This window comes from Bacillus rossius, chromosome 10 (genome assembly GCF_032445375.1).
Source record: "Bacillus rossius redtenbacheri isolate Brsri chromosome 10, Brsri_v3, whole genome shotgun sequence".
Classification (NCBI taxonomy): Eukaryota; Metazoa; Arthropoda; class Insecta; order Phasmatodea; family Bacillidae; genus Bacillus; species Bacillus rossius.
In genome coordinates this window covers 43,941,060-43,966,753 of record NC_086337.1, presented here as the reverse complement: position 1 = coordinate 43,966,753, position 25,694 = coordinate 43,941,060, and the positions used below count along the sequence as shown (strand labels likewise).

The window sequence follows — 25,694 nt, the reverse complement described above, 5'->3', positions numbered from 1 at the left end:
TTTTTTTTTTTTTTTTTAATTTACTACCTTTACAGCAATATTTTTCTTCGAATCTTTTGAATAGTAGAGATCATTTTGTCTTCTCTGTGTTTGAGATAGGTATTGTACATGTTATATACTGGTACAGACTTTGCCAGTCCTAAATCACAATTATGTTAGTTAACAAGATTGTCCCAAGGTTATTGACTATAAAAATTTTATTTATCTGGTTAGTAATTTATTTTTTGTGCAGTATTATATATGAACTTAGCTATTTGTACTAAGAACTTCTTTTATATTTCAGGTGAACATGCTAAACTCTTCACATTAGAAACAGCAGGGCAGTAAAGAACAGAACTCCCTACCAGTCGGAAGTTGACACTTCCATGTTTTTTCAGTGTATATGTATATACAAAGATTCTCAAGAACAAAATTTCCTACAGTTTTGTAGTCAATTGCTGCCAATTTAGGGAAAACATTTAATTGGCTAAATACGTAATTATAATATAATAAAATGAAAATTTAATTGAAATATAAATTGAAATTACAAAAAAAAATTCACATATAAAAAATATATGTAAAGTTGCTATACTTTTTCTCACTGTCAAAGAAAATATCAAATTAAGTTAAATGGCAAGAATTAGTCCAATATAATGAAAATAAGGTTTTGTAGGTGTTTGGTAAGATTTGTAATAAGATAAGAATGTAGGCTATTGAGATATTTGAAATAGGCCCAATACCCTGATTAAGTCAATGCTAATATAAAAAACCTGATTAAATGAAAATTCAATTACAGCCAATTAGCAGAAAATCTTAATTTGAAGTGACTAAGAATAAATGAAATATATCTTGAAGATCTTGGCTATCTTATGGGGGGGGGGGAAATCCAACTTTGATTCTTAAACCATAAGATACAGTCTCATGACCCCATTATAGAACCAGATTTGATATTTGTTTGTAGAGTAAGTTAACATATGCTGGCTCTTTTAGTGAGTATTAAAATTATTACTTATCTTTTCAATAGATAACTAACAATATATAAAGTAAATTTAACTTAATACTTTTGAGAGGAAATATGTTTTGATAAAGATAATTATAACTTACACTTGATATGAACAAAAGTAAACTATGTTGCACTACTTTTATAATAAAGTATAAGTGTACTGAACTAAAAGAGCCAGTGTGTACCTGAAATTAATGGAATGGTAGAGGGAATACAATATGAAAATAGACATGTGGCCACTTTTAAATGCAATTGAGAAATATTGAGTATGGATAGAGTTTAAAGTGATTATGGTATGTAATACCAGCAAGGAATTTTTTCTATTTAATGTACAGGACCTGATTTAACATGAAGAGGAAAAATATTTTATGTGAAAGTTGGAAAAATTCTGCCTGTTGGCAATGAACCTTTTGCTATATTGTAAAGAAAGTAGGTTTCTTCATTAAACATTTGTAGTAGAAGTGAAAAAGTTTAATGATACGTTCAAAGGGAAGTATATTGGTACTTACTATTGGTGGAAAAAAAACAGGTGTTTGTACATATTTATAAATAAAATGTATCATTTAAACATTTGTTTTTTTCTTATACAAAATGATCAGTGTGTTTAATCCTCAATTTAATCCACATAATCCTTAATTTAATCCTCAATTTAATCCTCGATTTAATCCTCGATTTAATCCTCGATTTAATCCTCGATTTAATCCTCGATTTAATCCTCGATTTAATCCTCGATTTAATCCTCGATTTAATCCTCGATTTAATCCTCGATTTAATCCTCGATTTAATCCTCGATTTAATCCTCGATTTAATCCTCGATTTAATCCTCGATTTAATCCTCGATTTAATCCTCGATTTAATCCTCGATTTAATCCTCGATTTAATCCTCGATTTAATCCTCGATTTAATCCTCGATTTAATCCTCGATTTAATCCTCGATTTAATCCTCGATTTAATCCTCGATTTAATCCTCGATTTAATCCTCGATTTAATCCTCGATTTAATCCTCGATTTAATCCTCGATTTAATCCTCGATTTAATCCTCGATTTAATCCTCGATTTAATCCTCGATTTAATCCTCGATTTAATCCTCGATTTAATCCTCAATTTAATCCTCAATTTAATCCTCAATTTAATCCTCAATTTAATCCTCAATTTAATCCTCAATTTAATCCTCAATTTAATCCTCAATTTAATCCTCAATTTAATCCTCAATTTAATCCTCAATTTAATCCTCAATTTAATCCTCAATTTAATCCTCAATTTAATCCTCAATTTAATCCTCAATTTAATCCTCAATTTAATCCTCAATTTAATCCTCAATTTAATCCTCAATTTAATCCTCAATTTAATCCTCAATTTAATCCTCAATTTAATCCTCAATTTAATCCTCAATTTAATCCTCAATTTAATCCTCAATTTAATCCTCAATTTAATCCTCAATTTAATCCTCAATAGTGGGCACTTGGGAGTGGGCACTTGGGAGTGGGCACTTGGGAGTGGGCACTTGGGAGTGGGCACTTGGGAGTGGGCACTTGGGAGTGGGCACTTGGGAGTGGGCACTTGGGAGTGGGCACTTGGGAGTGGGCACTTGGGAGTGGGCACTTGGGAGTGGGCACTTGGGAGTGGGCACTTGGGAGTGGGCACTTGGGAGTGGGCACTTGGGAGTGGGCACTTGGGAGTGGGCACTTGGGAGTGGGCACTTGGGAGTGGGCACTTGGGAGTGGGCACTTGGGAGTGGGCACTTGGGAGTGGGCACTTGGGAGTGGGCACTTGGGAGTGGGCACTTGGGAGTGGGCACTTGGGAGTGGGCACTTGGGAGTGGGCACTTGGGAGTGGGCACTTGGGAGTGGGCACTTGGGAGTGGGCACTTGGGAGTGGGCACTTGGGAGTGGGCACTTGGGAGTGGGCACTTGGGAGTGGGCACTTGGGAGTGGGCACTTGGGAGTGGGCACTTGGGAGTGGGCACTTGGGAGTGGGCACTTGGGAGTGGGCACTTGGGAGTGGGCACTTGGGAGTGGGCACTTGGGAGTGGGCACTTGGGAGTGGGCACTTGGGAGTGGGCACTTGGGAGTGGGCACTTGGGAGTGGGCACTTGGGAGTGGGCACTTGGGAGTGGGCACTTGGGAGTGGGCACTTGGGAGTGGGCACTTGGGAGTGGGCACTTGGGAGTGGGCACTTGGGAGTGGGCACTTGGGAGTGGGCACTTGGGAGTGGGCACTTGGGAGTGGGCACTTGGGAGTGGGCACTTGGGAGTGGGCACTTGGGAGTGGGCACTTGGGAGTGGGCACTTGGGAGTGGGCACTTGGGAGTGGGCACTTGGGAGTGGGCACTTGGGAGTGGGCACTTGGGAGTGGGCACTTGGGAGTGGGCACTTGGGAGTGGGCACTTGGGAGTGGGCACTTGGGAGTGGGCACTTGGGAGTGGGGACTTGGGAGTGGGGACTTGGGGTTTGCTCACCAGCAAGGGACCTCTAATGTACTGTTTAAACATTTTATTTTTTTAATAATGTCACAGTATTATCCACTGATGGAAAATGAAGAGGGTAATATATTTTCTTATAGTTATTTATTTCACAGACCAAAAACAATTTGCCAAATTATTCAGGAATAATATTTACATGTCATGCCCATAGATCACACAAAAGAACTGCAACAAAACAATATTAAAAATTCTATTACGTTTCCTGTTAGCTTCAAAAAAATTGTGGGGGGGGGGGGGGGGGGGGGGGGGAGAGAATTTTCTGTAACATGTTGAAAACAAGATTACATACAATGTTAATATAATTAAATCATCAGGTGCCACTAAACTTAAGTCAGTTGTATTAGGGGTCACATTATAGTGAGTAAATAAATTAGTAAATCATAAACATTACTCTGAACAAAATTACACAGTATGGACTTTTTATTTTGGCAAATTTTCTTTAAAGTATAAGCATTCTATAATTACTTTTAATCACATTCATAGAGAAAAAATAGGATGGGGGGGGGGGGGGGGAGGGCTATGCAAGAAAGAAATGTTATATTTTGAGAATATTGTTACAGTTTCCATTTAAGTTATGTTCATTTACTAATTATGCTTATTTCAAGGGAAACCCCTATATTATCACACATTAAGTTAGTAAATATTCTTACTTTTAACATTTAAAATGACTTTTTACATTAATAGTTTTGACTTCATTGTACACAGTAAGAATGTAACACACAGCTTGTATGAAATTCTTTAAACTTATGTCAGCTTCACTTAAGAAATGTATACACAAATAATTTATGCTATATTTTTGATTAGAGATATCATGTACACAGTGAGTATAGAACAGTGTTATGGAAAACAGTACAGCATGCATTATATACAATAATACTTCTATTGTATTCCCTTAAAACATTTAAGTGAGAAAAATATATAATGTATTTTTAATGTACTAGTCCTAGCATGGTCACCATTCTTTTATACATACAGACTCTAAAACTGCATAGCTAACATAATACTGTAGTACTTGATATATTTCAAGTTGCATTAGTTAGTTTTGAACTCAATATGAGTCTTCCACGACACAATCACTTTCTAGTAATTAATACATTTGAGCATTATTAAGGAAACAAAACTAGTGTGAATATATTGTGAAAAGAATTTTGTTCTAGCCATACAGTGCAGATGGTTTACAAAGCTTCTGAACTGAATCATCCTTTCAATGAAAGCTGACCAATTCTCGTCATTCAATAATATCACTAATCTGTATTGAAATGTATCACTTCTTAGTCTACAGTAAAAGTTTTAAATTTTATAGTATAACATCCAGATTAAAATTTTAATTCCACATACACCATACCGTATAAAAAATTTAAAATCATCCAGAAACTTTCACTATCACTTTCCTAATAATGACAGTAAGATCTCCATTATAAATATTTCTATGAACGTACCTGAAGTATATAAATTAATGTAATTAAAGTATTGTGTAACTGAAATCAAACTATAACAGAATTTTTTTTTTTTTTGGGAATACTTTTTATCCTGACAGTTTTCACAGGATTGCAGTACAAGGAAAGTACGCAATTAAATGTTAAGGGGCCCGCTTAGTCAGGGATGTATTTATATCTGTAATGCGGGATGTTAATTTTGACGCTTACTAGTGCTTCTTGCACCGTATCATCTCAAGTGCAAGGTTGTGTACTAGCGCGCATTCTTCTCGTCGTGCATAGGGCAACTACGAGAAAAAGTGGTAACTATGGTGGAGAAATGAAGATAGAAGTGTAATCAAAATCCTTTAGAGTTCTTTCAAGAATCTGTAATGGGTGTTTCAGCAGTTTTGAAATCACATGGTTTTTGTTTTTTCATGAAGCTATGCACATGATTTGTCCATGTAGGCAGGACCCTTAAGTTGTAATTAACTTTAGTGTGTTGGATTGACAAAATGTGCTTTGCAAAACTCTTAAGCATAAAACACATGACTATAATCAAATGAAACTAATGTTTTCATCAGTTAACAGACAGTAAGCAAAGCTACATTAGCCATTAAAAAAATTGTTGGATCAAATCGTACCTATTTTATAGTTTTAACATTATATTTATCATTACCATAGAATTACTGTTTTAAAAAGGCCTTTTTAAAGTACACATTTTTGTTAATATTAAAATTTAACTTTTTTCTGTTCATTGAACTTTAATGTTATCAGTGATAACTTACACTATACATGCAAGGTATCATGTACAGTAGGATAAAATATTAAATTAAACAAATCGTGAGGAACATGGGACCTAGTTTCTTCCTTAATGAAAAAGGTCTAGTACGCAGCATAAATTTAACTACAGTAAACATAATGCTTGAAATGATGCCAATATGAACAATCACTTTCGGCACAGCCTACATGCACAGGTAGTTTTCTAAGTAGCTAATTCTTCTGGAGTTATTTTGGAAACTTCTATAAAATTGTGGAACATTTTAAGAACTTAATGTACATAACATATGTATTTATATTTTCCAATATTACAAAATGATTGATTAAATATTTGCTCCTTTTTGATGCAGCGAAAATATTATCAATTTTTTTAACTCACTGCATCCCGCATTGAATTGACGTCAGCCGGGGCTTCGCCCCACGAGCCTGATCATCCTCCGTTCCCTTTCCCACCACCTTTCCTACCCGGCATTTGTGTCGTGACGTACGTAGCCGTGTGAGATTCAAACTGCGCGCCACAAACTACAGCAAGAGGGCGCTTAGCTGCAGTGCGCAGCACCCCTAATATGTCTTAATAATTATTGTAATAATTTTCTTTCACCCTTAAATAGTGTCACGATGGCTATGCATATGAGTGTCTTTTATTTAACTAATTCATGTTGTTTTGTTATTTAATAAGTGCAAGCACGAACAAGGACGCTCCCTAGCAGGCGACGGAGGAACTAGCATGCAACTTCATTTAAACCATTTTTATTCATAGAAGTAATTATTACAGACGGTCTGGGCATGGATGTAATGTATGTACTAATTTTTGTAAAAGGATTTATGTATTTTTCAATAGTAACCCGGGGCACGCCACAGCTAAGTTGTAACGGTAATTGTGTTCGGCGCGAAGGGCGCCATGTTGCCACCCGCAAGCCATGAGCTCAGCCCAGTCTCCTACAGCCGGCCGAGAGCGGACGTCTCTGCAGACACCCCGAGGACATCACCGTTGTTTCACCGAGAAGTAGTTCTGTAAATAAATTTATTTCAAATCGTTTTCTTTTTATCCTCGGGGCCTCTCTCGGTCGGAGAGACTGCTTAACTAATAATTATTTACTCTCCGGAGTTTTCTATCATCTGTGTATTAAGTAACGGCTTGAGGCGACCACGTGCGTGGTTCGCCTCCTCACCTAATTCAATTCGTGCCCCGGGCGTTTTATAGCTGTATCAACGGAGGATCGTGTAAGGACGTGTATAGTGAGTAAAATAAAAACCAATTAACCGAGTCACGTGTTTCTGTGTTAGGGGGGCCACGTGGGTCCTTAACCTGTTCAGCGGCGTGTGGGACGCCCTGAGAGCCCACTGCGATAATTAGGAGCGTGCCCGACGCTGAGAGCGGGCTTAGTTAGGGACAGGTGGTGCGCAAAACATCAGGAGGGCTAATATCTCGCCGCACACGGGCCACGTAACGCCCTGAGTTAAGAGTTTTCCAGCCGGATCCACATGCCCACTCACGTGGTGGCGCCCATTAATTTCCATCAATATTCCAACCTCAACACCGGTACGCCCTCAGAATAGATTAGAATAAATCTAGGGTGCCAGGGAAAAAGAGTATAAGTCAAAAATACACTTATGCTGTTTTTCTCAAACTGTATACACGTCAATTGACTTATACTCCTGAGATCAAAAGCAACACATTAGACGTTTTGCAGTGCTGACTTATACTACTTAGACCACATGTGCGGAACCTTCCTATGAGTAGCCTGCTGACTTATCTCATTTTCCCCAAAACGTGACTTATACTCTTTTTCCCTGGCACCCTATAAATTACATAGTATGCCAACTAAGGTACCTATTATTCAATTTTTTGATCTTCAAAAACTATTTTTCATCCCTTGAAATAATAACAGCGTCATATAAAAATTTGCTTTTCACCACAGTTTAAGATACGATGGTTTAAAATACATTAAAATGGATTTGATACTAAGAAAGTATCGACTATTTTATATTTCAACCCCTGTTTTTATGTTGATATAATTCATTTCATCAAAAAAAATTTCAGCAATGAAGGTTTAGATAAAGTTTAGGATTTATACAATTTATTATAACGGACATGATGGTATACTTTCAAACCTTGTTATTTCCACCCCTTGCGGTAATGGTATGTTGGATAAAAATTTATTTTAACATAAGTTTTAGACAATATTTAGAAAATAAAATAAAAATAAGAATATTCAATAGCATATATGGTAGTGAATTATTATTTATTTTCTGATTCCAACCCCAGGTTTTAAACCCCTTGAAATAATTGTTTGTACTCTCAAAAATTGTCCGCATGCATGCATGTGTGTGGCTTATTCATTTTATGTGATAAAGGTAATTAGCTTAATATTTATAGTTAAATAATGAATAGTTTTTAGTTTTTAAAGTTATATAGTGTTTGTTCTTGTTTCTCTTTTATTAATTTTACATTTAGTATGTGTACTTTGTTAGAAATTAAGCATATACCTATCCCTCACTTAGCACAACTAATTCGTTCATCAAAATGCTCATGTTATTGGAAATCGCATATTCTGAAGCATTAGTTTCCATAAATAACAAGGCTAATTTATTTAATGTGTTCCAAAATTGTGTAGTAAAATATACTTTATGTAATATAAATGTTTAGAATAACACTCAATGATACATGTGTCACAACATTAATCTTTATATGCCTCCCATTGCACTTTGTATGACAAATACGACATCGCGTAACGGGAGATACGTGGGTATGTACTTTATTGTCAGTCTGCTGGCTGACTTGCCCGCCCGTGTGTGACCAACTCACGTCACGTAACTTTCCAAACCATCCTTTACTGACAGTGAAACCGATATTACTGTCCGGATAATTACATTTTAATTTTTCAAAAATTTAAATGCTTACCGTGTTTTATCGCATAATTGTCACACAGTTTATACTAAAATCAAGTTTCAAAAGTAAGGGTACGTATTTTATGCGGAAAAAAAAATTTTGTTAGGTAAATGTTATTCACAGAAACAATCCCATTCTTAGAAAGTACGTTTATTTAAAAAGTAGAGTGTAAAAAAGCACGCCAAACAATTTAAATTAATATGTCATGTAACAAAAACCTTTCTTTAATGTCTGAGAAAGTATCCACCTGCCAACTGTTATCAGTATAGAATTAAAATTTTTAATCATCATTTTAATTTCATGTAATAATTACTTAAAGTAATTCATTGCAAATAAAAAATATTAGGACAATAATTCATACAAGTCTTATTCCTTACAATTTGTTAGTTAACATAACAGAATTGGTTTATGTTTAACAACCAAGTAGATTAACTCTTCGTAGAAGCTATTTTATCGGCCTGAAAACGGTTCCCTAGTTTTAGTACAGCTTCTCAAACTATTCTCCAACAATACTTGCTTAGGAATCGTGTCCCAGCATGCTCTTCATTCAAATTGTTAGTAAGTACATTAAATGTAGGAATACAGTCCTTTTTAAAGGCATGTAAACATTTTTCAAGCAACATCTATAACATATTAACATATTTTTGTGATTGTTTACATATAACAATTTCAGATTGTATTTTGGACACTGAAACAGCATTGTTGTTTTATTATGAACACATTTAAAAGTTTTTTTTTTTTTATTCCATCTTATGTTTTGATTTTGACATAGCAGCATTCTCTAACTTATAATTCAATTTTCTTAAAACAGTGCTGTAAAGAAGTGATTTTTAGTTCAAACAATTTTCATTATTTAGCAATGTTACAATTATTTTATAATAGTCTTAAGGAAACAAATCCAGCAGTGAAAATAACACGTCTGTAACATGTCCAAAATTAATTAAATTTTAGCAGGTGAATGAATAAAATATTGACTTCTACGTGTTTATATATCAGCTTAGATAGCAATACAAATGCACCTTGGTACATAGACTTGTGTTGCATTTGTATTTAAAGTTGTTTCTGTGTATGTTTTGACAGGGTTCAAGATGTCAGAATTAATCAACTTTTAGTTTTTTTTAAATTTAAAACAAAGGTTTTTATAAAAATATTATGTTGTATCCTAATCAAAAGATAATCATATTTGAAAGTTATTCTACATATATTTACAGTTCGCACAGCCTACTGATGATTGAGATCATTCGTGATTTTTTGATTAAAGCAAGCCTACATACCACCTAGCAGTGAAACTCATCATGGGAAAAAAAGAATTTCCACATGAAAATATTCTGGAAAGTAAAGGAGTAGATAGAGGAGAGTGGTCATAGTTCAAAGAAACTGTGTACAGGGAAGTAATTTTCAAAATTTTCTCTCAGCATCTCTAATTTTAACGTCCCAAAATCCTTAACGTAAAAAAAAAATTAGGCTTGGTCAAATTATTTCTATATTTTATGTTGCATAAGAGTGACATGGAATTTTCGACTAGACAGAGAGCCTAATGCAATTTTTATCTATCGCTGTAGAACTGATAGTTTGGTTGATAAATTGAGAAATGGATTAATGTTCTATATGGCCACTACGGTGTGATATTCAACCCAGCCAAAATAACTAGTATTTAAACAGTAAAAAAAAGAATGGAAACAATCCTGCTAATTACGTAAGCAATACACCATTATAATAGTACTACCAAGAAGAAATAACTGTACAGTGTTCTAGCCCTAGATGTAGCAGTTCATTTATCATTATTACATGGAGTATGCCTAAATATCTGCATCTTACATAATCTGCGCACACCTTAACCTTGTGCTTGCATACAACAAAAGATGTCGCATTAAGTTTATAAAGGAAAAATTCAGTTATTTACATTTTTATAAATTTGAAATAAAAAATTTTTCATAATATTGGAATGAAAAAATTTTTTTGCTTAAAATATTTTGTCACAAAAAGTTTTTTAACTGCATTTTGAGAGTAAGTATATTTGGACACAAAACTAGTCTCTGTACTTGTCAATCTTGATAGAGGCATATATTATGTGACTACAAGTTTCAGAGTCCATCAAAAAAAAATATGCGATACATATGGACAGTACAAATAGCAACATAAATTGTTACTTTTAAATGTGCACATGATAAATTCATATTAATATGATAAATATGCAATATTTGTAATAATTCTCATTAACATCTCATTAAATATACAGATACATTCCTCAAATATATTTTTAACATTTTATAATAGGTATGATCACACACAAGACAAAGATAACATAATGCCACTTTTAAACAGTACACGCAGTGTTTTTTTAATTTACACCTAACATGGTAAATCTTAGCTATCCTTTTTTTTTCCTTTCAATAATACATAGTTACAACTACAACTTAATACTTTAAGTGTGTTAAATTGGTAACAGTGGCACCAAAACTATCTTTAAATTTCAACCGTAAATACTCATTACCTTAATACAAAAATTAGGGAATATGTGCAAAAAACTAAATCCAAACACATGCCGCTCTGAATTACCTACAGTTTTTTTTTTTTACTGAAATGACTAGTTATTTGATTAATGAACATAAAAAATTACAAGCTGTCTCACTACGTCTCTAACTAAAAAACCTCTTCAGAGCTCATCCTAGCGTGGTGTTAGTACACAGATCTCTGCGGCACTGAGGTGGTGTTTGCACCGTGGGTTAAATGATGCTGCGTGGTGTGTAGATTTGTTAAATAGGGTGTCAACACTCTGGAAAGTCAAGGCACATCAGGGAAAAGTCACGCACAATTGGCAAGGGAATGTAAGGGAATTGACTTGAAATTCTGGAAAAATCACAGAAATTACCCAGTGATGGTAATTTGAGGTGATAATCTTTATCGTCCAAACTGCATTTTTTTTTTCCAGATGGTGTTTTAGTGCAGTCACAAAACTACAATTTGGTGTATGCAGGGTTCTGTTAGAACTTGTCCAGCTATGGGGATGGTGGATATTCTGCTTATCTTTCAGAAAATGCTAAATATGAGGTTTTTTTTTGTACCGTATTTAAATTAGGCCGCTGCAAACTCTACGGTCTGCATTCTGCGCCCGCGGGCTGATTTCTCACATGCCAACCACTAATGCCATTACAGAAACATTAGATGATTTTTACGTTTATTTTTGAGTATTTAAAGTGTCTCCGCTGATTGAGAATCCCACAGACTAATATATGCTCCGTGAGTATTTTTTTTAGTGCTAAATACGTTACAGCAGGTGAAATTCATCATAAAGTGTATGGAGAAAACATTATATAAAGATAAAATCGTAAAAGGTCTATTCTTTCACTTTTTCGTCAACTTTCTGAAACAAATCTTCAGAAATGACACTTCGTTCCTCATCATGAACATTTGTGCAGCCATCTATGAAAGCTCTAACCTATTTTCGTACATTACATCATTCATAATGTTTTCTCCACACACTTCACTGATCTGACGAATTTCAGCCGCTGTCATGTCTTTAGCACTAATAAAACTAATCACAGTGGCACATTTCACAGTCGGCGGGATTTATAATTGACGGAAGCATTTTAAACACAAACATAGTTACGGTCTACAGTTTCCGCAATTATGTCCGTTGCCAGCCAACCAAATGTAGGTACACAGCACGCATGTGCAGAATGCAGATCGCAGCGCTGCAGAGGCCTAATTTCAAATTGCAACTTGCTTTAAACAAATTAGTTGGAAAAATTTTAGTAATGGAAAGTCAGGGAAATTTTACAGATTAGTGTTGACACCCTGTTGAAATTAAAAATAAAAAATATATAGAAACTTTTAAGGTACAGTGTATCTTAATTCTGTAAAACTAAAGAGAATTAAGTTACGGTTCTTTACTCAAAGTTTTGTGTATAAGTGTTACTTATCTTATAGAGTGCAAACAAATTTCTGACACACTTAAAAATAATTTAAGTCTTATTCTCACAATCATTTTAATAAGTCACCCAGATCATTATTAAAATTAAATAAATGTTTCAATAAAAGTTCTGATTTAGTTCTTCATTATTTTGTCTATAATTTCTCTTAATGTATATTAATTTCTAGTAACATATCCAAGTCCATTTAATTCAAATGTCCTTTACTTTTTTAAAACCCTTCTAACAAATTTCATTAGATGCTCTATTGGACAAACATTCACTTTACCCGTCAAATTATGGTAAAAATTGACAATTATTTGTGCAGCATTTCACTTTTATGTATGTATGAACAGATATAACTACTAAAAACATGTGCTTAATAAAAGAAGGATTATTCCACCAAGATTTTCCACCTAAGCTCAATGAAAAATGTATATCCATGTTATATAGTAGATGACTTTCCAATATAGGATCATATGTACAAAAAAAACTTTTAAAAGAGTTAAAATACAAAAAGTCAATTAAATATCTGTAACATAATTTTGTCTTAATGCTGGTACCTAAAAAACTTGGCAATTGCAGGGATTTTAGTCTTTAAGTCATCACAAAAAAAAACATTACCTATCTAAAATACCAGGAAAAACCTGGCTATGCTATATGTTAAATATTTTAACTACACATTAACATTTCACAAGTTTTAGACAGACTTCATTGTAGAGAGAATTAAATGAAACGTATTTATAATACCAAACCTAATATTTTTTTAAACCTTATTTATATATCTACATATAGCACAAAATCAATCATCACACTTTGCATTTGAACTTTTATGTGAAAAAACAAATGAAAACTGTTATAAGATGCAAAAAGTTGTATTTCCTCTTACTCTTCTGAACTATTTTGCATGAATGAAATAATCAAAATTTAAGTATAAATATGTTTTTGTGTACCAATTTTATTTTTGTACTTTGTCATACTTTTTACACAAATTCTTAGTTTTACCTATTTTATAGATTTTTTTCTGAAATCCTAATTAGTTAATTTTCTCTTAAATGAAATCTAACTCAATCTGGTAAATTTTTACATTCCACTAGACCAGTGATGGGCAAACTTTTGTAGGAAGGATCAAAGAAAAAAGAAAACTACCAGGCAAGCCAAAAAATTTATTAAAAAGAAATAAGACAGAAAATACTATTTTCTATAAGTCAATGCGTGTAGATAAGTGGTAATTCATATGTCAAGGGGGGCCGTTTACACCAGTCTGATCAGATCCGGCTTGTACGTGGTATTTTACCCATCACTGCACTAAATAATAATGATTCAACAGTAAATATATTTTTAAGCAATCAATTACTAAACTACTTATGTCTGGACCCACTTCATAAAACTGCAAAAGACAACTTGAAATCAAGTTTCTTAAAAGCACAGTTTTTTTTTAAGTTGAGAAGGCCATATTACCTTGTATCTTAAAAAATACATATTTGTGCTGAAAGCTAGCAAACTTACACACACAAATAGTTTTTAAACTTGATAAAATGTTAGCTTAGTATTTTGTACACCAATAAAATGTATTTACAATTTGAGAAAATTAAAAGCAAAATATTTCAGTACAAATTCTAATGTTTTTAAATAAACAAATATATGCACATTTTTAAATATATTTCAGAATATAAATCTTCATTCTAGTCTAAATTTCCTTTGGCCTATCTTCTTACCAAACTGTTCATCAGTATGGTCTATCAAATTGAACCTAATTTTCTGTATAATATATTTTTACACTGAAACACAATGCTAATCATAGCTCGCTGTAAGAAATTGTTAACGAAAGATCTAGCACAATTTCTAATGAAGTTTTCGTTTTAGTGACACTGTTAAATTCTACATCAAAGCACTCTTACTGTTATCTATTAAAATAACATCTTTCATTGCAAAACTTTTCAATCCTTGTTCATGTATGCACATTTAAATTTAAATTTGTTTGCAGTTAAAAAAAAAAAAAAAAGTTTGATTGCTCAAACAACAATAATCTTAGTTTTGAATTTGACCGTAGGTTTTAATGCAAATGTTGATTTTAACATCCTTAATAAGGATTCCTTATGATTAATTTTCAACTGCTCACTACCAAAGTAAAAAAAAAAAAAAACCTATATAATTTAAATAGTTTAATTTTTAAAAATAGCAATAATTCAAGGACAATATAATAATAGTTCATCCTTAACATTAGAGAGACTGAAATTATATTACTGAGGATGAAGAAAAGTGATGACCTAACATAACTTTAACTACAGAAATTAATTATTTACCAATTATTTCTTCAATATTTCAAATGTGCACACATACAGCACGTATAATACAAGCCCAAAAGACAAGCACCCAATGTTGTTACTTCTGGAAAGCAATATATATACATATTTACTCACACCAATTGCTATTTACAGACAGCTAAAAATTCACATCTATTTTGCTATCAGTATGTATTTTATTAAACACCTATTAAAAATTTTAATTTTCACACATTAATTTGTAAGGTGAAACCATTTATATTATCTTATTTTGTACAAAAATTACATATATTCTATGAGTGTCATGGATTGACGACTTATGAAAATTTTAATGAACGTAGATGAAATTTACACATCAGGATTTCTATTTATTTTGTTAGAAAAAAATATGAAAAATCATAGTATGTACTGGATAAAATTTCTTTAATTTTAGTTTTGAATTATTTAAAACCTTTTATATTAACTGTAATGAAACAGGTACTAATAAATTAATGATCAGTATAATTTAATGGTTTCTATAGCCATAACAGAAATTTTGTAGTAAATGGGTAAAAAATGAGATACTATTGCTTGAAAGAAAAACTGAATCATAATTTGGTGGAAAAATTTATAACACGTATCAGATGTTTAGTAAACGTCTTGGCCAAAGAATACAAAACATTCAGACAGAGCAAAAATTTTAAATTCATAGAGCAGCAGTTAAGTCAGCCCTTAGGGTAGTGGTACTTGTCTTTGGCACTTTTCTAGGAAAATCTTGAACAGCAGCTCCCATCATAATTTAATGTATTTTATTGAACAAAAAAAAAAGGCCAAAACTAAAGTTTTTACTACACACTGTACGCATGTACACTTTCGCGCAATCCCAAACCGTGCTTAATGCTTCCAACTAATCTTGGGTTGCACTGAGCACTTCCGACATGCTTACCAGAAAATTATGTTTGGCCTTGGCTAAAAATATCGATATTCAGCTTGGTACATTGGCTTAAGTACGAATGTCCCTTACTTGTGCACATTCTGGACTGTTGGATATGGGACTATCAGAAATCTACTGCAGTTAAAAATATGGTAGATTTATGTATTATTAATATTAAAAAATACTAAAATCCATTACTATTATGCTAATAACTAGAACATTAATCATATTTACTATTGTAGTATTTTAAAACTAATTTTGTATTCCTTGTGATGTAGACAAAATTTGCTCGTATCGACAATATGAAATTTCATATTTTTTCCAACAAAATGAAAAATTAAGTCGTGTATTTACAATATATTTTTTAGAGGTGGATGGTATTCCGGGATAAGTCTGGTAAGATTATTCCGGAACTTCAGGATAATATTTTTTCTTCTAGGGATAATGCCTCTGGAAAATGAATTTTTTTTGACACTTGGGAGTAAAACAATTCTTTTTTATGTGGGTGGCCATACAGAGCTAGATGCGATATGACACCTAGCAACAAATATTAGCATAACTGTCTCTCAGTTTGCTCAAGAGACGGTCTAGTCGCTTGTCCATCAAATATGAATGCAGAAAAGTTGAGTGCAGTTCATGCGAAAAAATGCTCATGAGACATGAGCTCAAGTTGTTAAGGGATAAAGCTGAAGAGAAATAATCCAAAACCTACCCCTGTTTTCACCCCCTAAAGGATGAATTTTGATAAATGTAAAAAAATACAACTACCAACTCTACATGCATGTGTTCTTTAGAACCTCTAATTTCAAAAGATTTGGAAGTATTAATTTTTCTTTTTAAAACCATATTTAACCTTTTGACAGCCCTTGTGATTTATTTTTCACAAAATGGTAAAATTGTGGTTGGTAATTTTGATATGTTTATTATTGATACCCTTGATTATTTTCGTTCACACAATTTATCTTGAAATCATATTTACCCTTTTTTTTCAGCTCCCTAGGGATGGAAATTTATAATTATATATAGCCTATTGTTCAAGTTATGCAAACTTTACTAACAAAAAAAAAATTCTACAACATACATTTTAAGGAGTTTTTGGATGACAACAGAAGACAAACAAAAAAAAAATTTACATTATTTTAAGGTTCTAAATAATATTAATAGCCATTTCCAATAGTTTTTTTATCACGTCAATCAATTTACAGACTTATTTGAGCAATTTTAAGTTTTTGCAGTTGGTCATCAAATATGGTCAAAAGTGAACTATGGAAAATGCTTAACAGGAATGCACAAGCACGTAATACATCATCCTAATGCTAAAAATGAGTTGTCATGCATCAAGAAAAATACCAGCAACGAAGGTAGCCAGTGAACGTGTTTTCTCTAGTGCTGGTAATACTGTCGGTAACAAAATAAGAAGTGAACATGTTGAATAATTAGTATTTCCTAATGAAAATTTGAAGTATAAAAGGGCATAATATGTTTGTTTTTATTTCCATTATGTGTAGTTATTTGTCATTATGTATCAATATTTTTTTATGAACTTTAAATCATTTTAATAGTAAAATTTAGTGACAATTTCAATGCTGTTGCTCCCGATCCCAATCCCAAAAATCTTAACATTTTCCCGACAAAATCTCCCGAAGTAAAAATGCCATTCCTATCCACCTCTCATATTTTTTAAAAGCGAGTTTTAATTGTACACACAAAATACTAATGAATGTTCAATATAAAATATTAATTGATGATTAGTTATAGATTTTACAAAAATGTATAATGGAATGGCTGTACAAATGTGCGAAAATGTAAATCTTCAGTTTTGTGCTACACAGTCAACAATTAAGTGCAAGTAGAGTACACTGGCAACAAACAGTCTTAAATCGTGTGAGACAAATCACATACTTACAAATACCAAAGACTTATCTCAAGACTTACTGTACAAAAAAGGCAAAAGACAAAGAGACCACTGCTTGATATGCTTGTGATTACGTCCACATTAATGTAACGATAAGACATCTGTATGTGTCTGGAAGAGACAACTATAATTCAAGCACAGCCGAACACTGGAAAAGCATTTTGAGCAGACGAAAAAAATTCATCGCTCATCAAGCAATATCCCACTAACTGTGCAATGTGTTCCAATGGTGGTACATCTCTGGCCATCTTGAATCTATCAAGGTTTTATTTCGACATAACTTGCATCAGAGATTTTAAATTAAATTTCTGGCACAAAGTGCAGAACAATTCAAAGAGTTTTTAGGTGTGTTAAAGTGATAATATTTGGACACTTATCAATACAGGCACATTATATAAAACTTTTTTTTTCTTCAAAATTATTAATAATTCAAAAGTAATAAAATGTAAAAGGGTACATAATTTTAACTTGATTACTTTGAAATCAAAGTTAACTGCTCTGTATATTTACTAAAATTTGTCAGCTATAAAAATAAATTATAAAAAAAATGATATAATGTGGCAAATACTTTACACGTAACAGTACAGAAGACGACAATTTCTGAAAAATAAACCAAGGAATGTGTGTCTTTTATGCCAAAAATTTTAATGTGAAATCTCAAATGAAGTTGTGATGAAACTCAGTGTACACCGGTAAATTCATAACACGCTAAAGCAATCAGCAATACAACTCTCACAATATTAATTTGCTGGAGTGAGCATTGCATGAAAGCTGACAAGCATGTCATAGTTGAAACTGAATTTTTTCATTCTTGTTCATGTCAAAACATAACATGCAAGATTCTCTACTCTTATTTGGTTCAATAACTGAATATTGGCCAAAAATATAAGATGGAAAGCATTAAAAGAACAATAAATCAATGGAACAAAATTTTTTTTAGCAAAAAAACTTAATTTATGGATCCACTTATAATGCAATAAAATTTAAAAATACTTAGGGAGTTAAATAAATATAAAATGGATGTGAATGCCAAAAAAAAAAAACATTGATGTAAAAATTAAGAAAACTCTTAAGCTTGAATCTTGCAGTATGACACTTTTAAAGATGGTAAAATGTAAAGTGTAAAAACACTTCTTAAAGTTCGGTCTCAAACGCCACGTTGGTCATGTTATTTTTTTCATTATTATTATCTGAAGGTTTTAAGCTCTCTTGCATTTTTTTGGTCTGAAAATCATGTCACCAGCTACATACCGAACCTCGTTCACACGACGTGAAACGCAAGCGAGCGATCGAGACTTGGACGACACGGAACAACCCTCGAGGAGTGGCGAGGCAGTAACCGACGTGACGTGTGAGCCCGGACGACAAACGAGTTACCTGGCAGGGGGACGCGCCCTCAAAGCGGCCCCCGGCGGGCGTCAACCAATCGTTTCCCCGCGCCGCGGCCCACGCGTGGTGGGGGGAGGCGGGTCCGTGCAAAGGAAGAGAGAGAGAGCGAGCGAAGGCGTGCCTTACGACTCGACCAGAACGTGCCAGCGGCAGATCTGGTCGCCGCACACGTCGCGCATGTCGTTCCAGTGGGCCAGCTCCTCCTCGCCGGAGCTGCTCAGGCCGAGCGAGAACCAGCCGATCATCTCCTTGCGCTTCATGCTGCGCTTGTTGTACACCGACACCATCAGCGTCACGTCAGGCAGCTGGAACAGGGCAACCTGCGCCCGCGGCACACCTTCGCACTGAGATGCTGTACAAGACAAGCGGTGTGGCGTTCCAACTACTACACAGACCTGCCTCGCTGAGCTTAGCCCAATTTGACTACTTACTCTCGTTGAAACTGGACAAACAGACCTAGTGCACGGCAACTTTCGTAATATCAAGGAGGAAAACCAAAAAGATAAGACTGGATGGTTTAGTTGGTCCGGAATAACAAAATAAGGACTGTAAATATATGTTTCTTACATTTTAATCCTATCTGTTGTAAAATTTTTGTTAGGTAACAAATTAGCTGTTTAAGTATTCTTTGTATCAGTATTACATTTTTGTACTGTTTTTCACGAAGGCTGCAGCCCGTAAATTACCGTTAAGTTGTGTTTTTGTAAATTAACTTCAAGTCCATGTCATGCCGCAAATCTCGTGTGACTAAACATGCTCAGGGCAGTAATATATTATTTTATTTCTGGTATCATCCAGTCCGGTTTTGGTTTCATAGCTTCCACGCTTTTTAGACATCATAGGCGACTGCGTACCCTGACTCGTGGTCGGAGTACCTTGAGCTACGTCTCAGGTGGAGCAAGGAAACCCGGCAGCCCAGTGGTAAAGGTAATACAATATTACGAGCTGGAACTAGCTCATCGGAATCGCATTAACATCAGATGCATAAAATAGCACCTGATGTTGAAAGTCCAGCCAGCGTCATAACAGGATTTTTTGGCGTGTGTACATGTTGAGTGCGTGCGTGTTACGCAGGTGCAACTAGCTAATGCCCAGAATGCATTGCAATGCCCTTTTTTTTTTTTTTAATTTTAATTTTATGAAATATGTACATGTATGCAAAGCACCTCTCTCTTTTCTATGCAGAGAGGTTAAAGAAACTGGTGCAGCATTGCGAATGGTGCTTGGAACTGAATGGCGATTATGTGAAAATGGGAAGTAGATCTGCAGTAAACAAACTTGTCAAAATAATTTTGTAAAGAGTTTATTTTTTTTAATGACCAAATGGAGCACATGATTGTAGTCCACTGAAGATTACAATATCCTTCCAAAATAATCTTGTTACCTTATGTAGCTTGGTTGATATAATTTTCTTATCCTGTCTTCGCCTGTGTTTTTTTCTCTCTCTGAAATCCTGGTTGGGACGGGTCCTGACCCCCATGGCTATGTCCCTGAACCACTGATGTCTCGTCTCGGCAGCAGGCATTGCGAGCTGGCTCAACGAAATCTAGCGCGTAGCGTTGCTACAGTGATCCCCAAGTGACTAACACACAGGAGGAGGATAAAGGGAAGAGAGGGGTAGAGGGTGTCTTCTCACCTGAAACATGAAAGTCTCCTTGAAGAGCGGATTCGGCTGGCCGCGTCTGATTGAAGTCTTGCTGCGCGCCATCTCCTGCCCACTGCTGCTAACCATGCAGAGCTTCACGTAGGTGTCTGGCGGCCGCGTCATCGCAAGGTTCCTGGGATCACGAACGAACAAAATCAGTTATTTCACATTTAATTGAAGACCTCAGTTGTAAACAGTGATTACCTCTGAAGGGAAGATAAAACAAAGAGGCTAGCATGTGGTTGCGACAGCACCCAAGCCGGAATATGGCCAGATATCAAGCAGGACAACAATTGGTAATGCATGAAAAAAGGTTGACACTGTTGGTAATGCTTTTTGAGGATTTGAGGCGACTGGAATCTGACCTTTATATTCTGATGCGATTCCTGACCATTTTTATTCAATTTCTGATGCATCTTTGGATTCTGTAAAAACGGGATGTAATCATGCTGCTCCTGAAAATGTTGAAGTACTTGATGGACATAGCCCTAATGCTCCTATTATCCCAAATAGTGATCTTCAGTCTCCACTGTCCTCTACAGTTCCAATTTAAATCTCTTTCCAAAGTAAAAACCAGATTAAAACGGTCCAATCTGTAATCTGTAGGCTTAGTAAGGAGGGGCCGCACACATTCGACGAAAGGGGGGGGAGGAAGGGGTTTTAACTGACACAAGTCATCCATCGATACTGCCCATACTGCCCATATTTAGACACATACCTATGCGTGCAATAAGCAGAAAAACATTTTAAATATACAGAAAGTTTTCCACTAAATAGTTTAAATATCAAAGTTGTTTCAAATCATTCTTTTGCAAGCGCAAGCACACCTCCCCCCCCTTTTTCGCAGTGTGGGACATCTTAATTCCAGGGAGGACGGGGCCCCTGGCTCCCCTGAGATCTACACCCACGGTGATTTCCAACATTATTTTTTTACTAATTTATTTTTTATGAAGCTCTGTTCTTGGATTTTTCCAAGAATAATAAAAAAACTTAACTTCAGAAAATAAAAACCATACATAATTTACATATTTCACCATCAAATCTCGAAACTGGAATTTCAATTCTATAGAGGATTAAAATGAAATTTAAGGTAGGTACTCAAAAACCAAGACATGAAAAGGGGTAACTTATTAAAAGGGTACAATATTACAAATTCATCTACATATTAATAAAATGTTGAAATATTATTATGCAGGAAATTCTCTTAAATGGAATTTTCTGTATTTACACCCAATACCTATCTTGAATTATATTTAACATTTTAGGATCCCTGCCATATGGCGAATTCCACATGGCCCACACTTGCATGAAACTGAAAATTGTCACCATGTAATTTTTACACCAAAACTAACTCAAAAGTTCGCAAACAGAGAAATTTCAGCAACATACCATATGTTAAATGGCATTTTCAGTAAGACCAAGTCATAGAACTAATTTCATTGTTTTGCTGCCAATTTGACAGTGTGCAAAACATAGCTGTGTTTGCATTGTATTATTTAAAGTTAGAGAGAGAGTTGCACTTTTTGAAAGGTTGCTCTCCAAAAGTGTTCAGGTAAAGCTTTTTTTGTTAACAAATTTTGTTAGTCGCAAAATTATTTCATTTAAATAATTGGGGGTAGTTACAGATCACAAAAATATGTGAAAAACAAAGATGCTAATCCCAATTGTTTCGTGAAATAAATTTTGAGTTGGTTGTAGAATTTAATTCAATTAAACATAATCCAGACACACATCACTTTATATTTAATATACTTTCTCTATTATTCGCAGTAAAAAAGTTGTTTCACCTCCAATTTCAAACATATATGAACTTTGGGAAGCACTTTAGACCGTAGGTCGTATTAGATGTTTTTCAAACTAATTTTATGGTGAACATGCAGGCAAAGTTTGTCGATCAAATTTAGAATCACTCTGTATAGTAGTGGACAAAATTATTTTCCCCCAGGCCGACGGCCCTGTCAGTGCTCCTGTGGCTCAGGGACGTAACTACAAGGGGGCAGACGAGGCTTGTGCCCCTGGCGCCGCATCTTGGGAAGGAGGGGGGGGGGGGGGGGGCTAAACTGGCAGGGTAAATTTTTACCATATTTACTTGAATATTAGAATTTTATATAAAAAATGTAGAAAAAAATGGTGGAGGGCAGATGACCTGAATTATTTGTATTAAAAATTACGTACATTGTGTATCGTCAAAAACTGGCATTTTTCATGTATTAACCTTCTTGCAATGTATTAAAAATGAAATGACTGCAAATAAGTCTATTTACCAACTAAGTTGAATCAAAAAAATATTCTGAACATTGGAACTAGTACGTGGTGATGGCGATATGAGGTGTTGCCGGGAAAATATTTTTGGTTTTTCGTCGGCTTACTTCTAAAACCTCGTAACTCCATTTCAGTCAATTTTTGCAGGAGAACTTATGAGCTTTTGGAGCACGGTTTCGAACAAACCAAAGACACGGAGGTTTCATAATTTGCGAATAGAAGAGAGACTAAAGTAGAGTTGACTTACGAGGTTTCATCAGCATACGCACTATGGAAAAAAAAAATGAAAAAAAAAAAAATATGCCAAACGCATCCGGAATATAAAAACTGGGAAAATCTGGACATACGAGGTTTTAGAAGTTAGCCGACGTTTTGTTGGTTTGAAAGAAAAGAAAAAAAGGGAGGGAGGGAGGGATGGGGGCAGGGGCCCGCCGGGGGCTCACCGGAAGTGGCTGCCCTTGACGACCTCGACTGAGAGGCGGCCCGTCGTGCCGTTGTAGGCCAGCCCCAGCAGCAGCTCCGGCACGCCGCCGTGCTGCATGCTGTGCGTGGAGCCCGTGCTGTCGCTGCGAGCCAGGCTCAGCAGGTCCGACGCCGACGTGTTCAGCTGCCGACCGGGCACAGACACTTGGTTAGGACTCGCAGAGGACTCGGCACGAAGAAACATAATCGATGGCTAAGAGTGAAAACCTTGTATCTCATAAAATGCAAATTTTACAGCACAGATACAAAAAACTCTACAATGTGGAGTGCTACTGATACATCGCACCCTGAGTACAAGACTATCGCAACTCAAAAATCAGTGCAATACTATCACAACTCAGATGCTATAGTCTTGCACATACATATTCTTATATTATGTTTTCCAGAGTGCAACATTACATTATTTGCCATAAGTCCCATAAAAGTGAATATGATATTGCGATAGTCTTGCAGTGCCTAGATAATGATATTTTCCTGATTATGGTAAAAATATCACATAAACTCAATTTTTTGAGTTACGAAAGTCTTGTACTCAGGGTGCGATATGTGGTTTCTTTTTATCCCGATAGAAAGCAGTAGGACGCACATCTTATTTCTTTCAGCCCAACATTCTGTGAGATACAAGGTTTTCTAGCCAAAAACATAAAAAAAACCTATGTTCGTCCAAAAATTGAGATACGAGGTTTTCATTCTAAGCCATCGATATACATACACGTGTGAGCCCAACATTGCACGGCTCATTTTGCCAATGTGCAGAAACATTAAAAAAAAAAAGTAATTGTCATGGCAGACACATCTAGTGCCTTGTTGAGGTTGTAAATCACCCAAAGCAGGAGCGTAGGCAGAATTTAATTTCAGGAGAAGTGGCAAAACTGCTTTTCTCACCGTTTGCTTTCAAATTCTTTCCATTTGTTAGTGGGGAATAATAAATTTTTCTGGATTCTTTTTTTTTTTTTGGGGGGGGGGGGATGGTTCACATATATATCCCCTCTAGCTCTCCCCTTGTGTACACTTCTGCCACAGTGCTAGGCTTTGTGTTAGCATTGTTCCAATTCGATAAATATTTGAGTTACCAGAGTCGCATTACACATATAAGGCACAGGTGTATATTAGTTTGCGATTATGCACTGCAAATAAACACATTTATAAGGCATTTAAAAATATATATATTAGCTAGTGGAGCACCTCAACATGGCCTCCATCGTGTGACTACCAGCAAGACGACTGTTCTAAATATCCTCTGCCACTTTTGTCCTGTCTTGAGTAGCTACATTGGAACCGGATTACAGAACGAGCCAGACAGAAGAAAGTCGGATTAAATTCGGTTAAATGTTTTTTTCTACAAATCTTGGAAAGGCTCTCCTTTGGCTACAAGATATAATATAAACCCGTACATGTAGATGCTTCCAGAAGCGGGTGTTTTGAGTACGACCCGGAAACCAAGTGCCATAGCATGGAACGGCAGAATTCAACCTTTCCAAAGTCCAAAAAAAAAGCAAGAATGAGCAAGTCGAAAATCAAATGCATGCTGATTTGAATTTTTGATAGCCCAGGAATTGTTCACAGTTTGTGCCTGAAGGGCAAACAGTCAATCTACACTTTTATAGAGAGGTTTTTGAAAACCTTAAAAAAAAAAGTTATGCATGTGAGACCAAACATCAAGAACTGGATGTTGCATCACGACAATGCGCCTTGTTACCCAGCAACTTCAGTGAACAAGTTTTTGGCCAATAAAAAAATTCCTGTAGCTTCTCAGCCTCCTTATTCGCCGGACTTGAATCCTTGCGACTTTTCCTCTTCCCGAGATTGAAAATGCACCCATAGTGATGTAATTTTTGAACACTTGAAAACATTCAAACGGCTGTAAGTGACAGTTGAAGGCTGTACCAGCGCTGCTACGAGAATTGGAAGAACCATTTCCAGCGCTGTGTGGTTTCCCAAGGAAATTATTTTGTGGAACATAATAATTAATTATAATTTATTCCAATAAAAAATTTTTTTTTTTATGTGCTAATTTACACACCTCATATCCTTCTGAGAAAAGGCTGCCCATGATATTTCAAGAAAATAAATACTTTAAAACAACTTTTTAAAGCCATCCTGTAACTTAAATTTTGATGATAGTTTTGCAAAAATAACTTAATAAATTTGACGTTCTAATTAAAATTTGATTAAATTACGTCCACAATACAAGTACATATAGAGGTATCGTAAATAGGGAACTACAGTTTAATGACAGTATTAATTTACAGGTGCATCCAAGCACAGCTCCAGAATTAGGGGGAGGGGGCCCTCTAATTTTTAAAAATTTATTATGGATGGTATATTAATGTTTATTCA

At 34.9% G+C, this 25,694-nt stretch overlaps 2 protein-coding genes across 7 annotated transcripts in view; one reads left to right on the top strand and one right to left on the bottom strand.

The window, feature by feature from the left end:
• LOC134536325 (cytoplasmic aconitate hydratase-like) overlaps positions 1 to 1,550 on the top strand; it is an 80,826-nt gene extending 79,276 nt beyond the window's left edge. Inside the window, exon 16 of the mRNA XM_063376078.1 lies at positions 284 to 1,550. The gene's annotated coding sequence lies outside the window, so the exon portion shown is untranslated. The remainder of the gene's footprint in view (positions 1 to 283) is intronic.
• A 1,982-nt stretch (positions 1,551 to 3,532) lies between these two features.
• The window catches only part of LOC134536044 (synaptotagmin-14), a 252,140-nt gene continuing 229,978 nt past the window's right edge, over positions 3,533 to 25,694 (bottom strand). For all 6 annotated transcript variants that reach the window (XM_063375563.1, XM_063375564.1, XM_063375565.1 and 3 more), the window contains 3 exons: positions 23,315 to 23,478; positions 20,601 to 20,742; positions 3,533 to 19,284 (listed from right to left, as the gene is read on the bottom strand). In XM_063375563.1, coding sequence (XP_063231633.1) covers positions 19,087 to 19,284; positions 20,601 to 20,742; positions 23,315 to 23,478 — 504 coding nt within the window. In that variant the 3' untranslated portion in view covers positions 3,533 to 19,086. The remainder of the gene's footprint in view (positions 19,285 to 20,600; positions 20,743 to 23,314; positions 23,479 to 25,694) is intronic.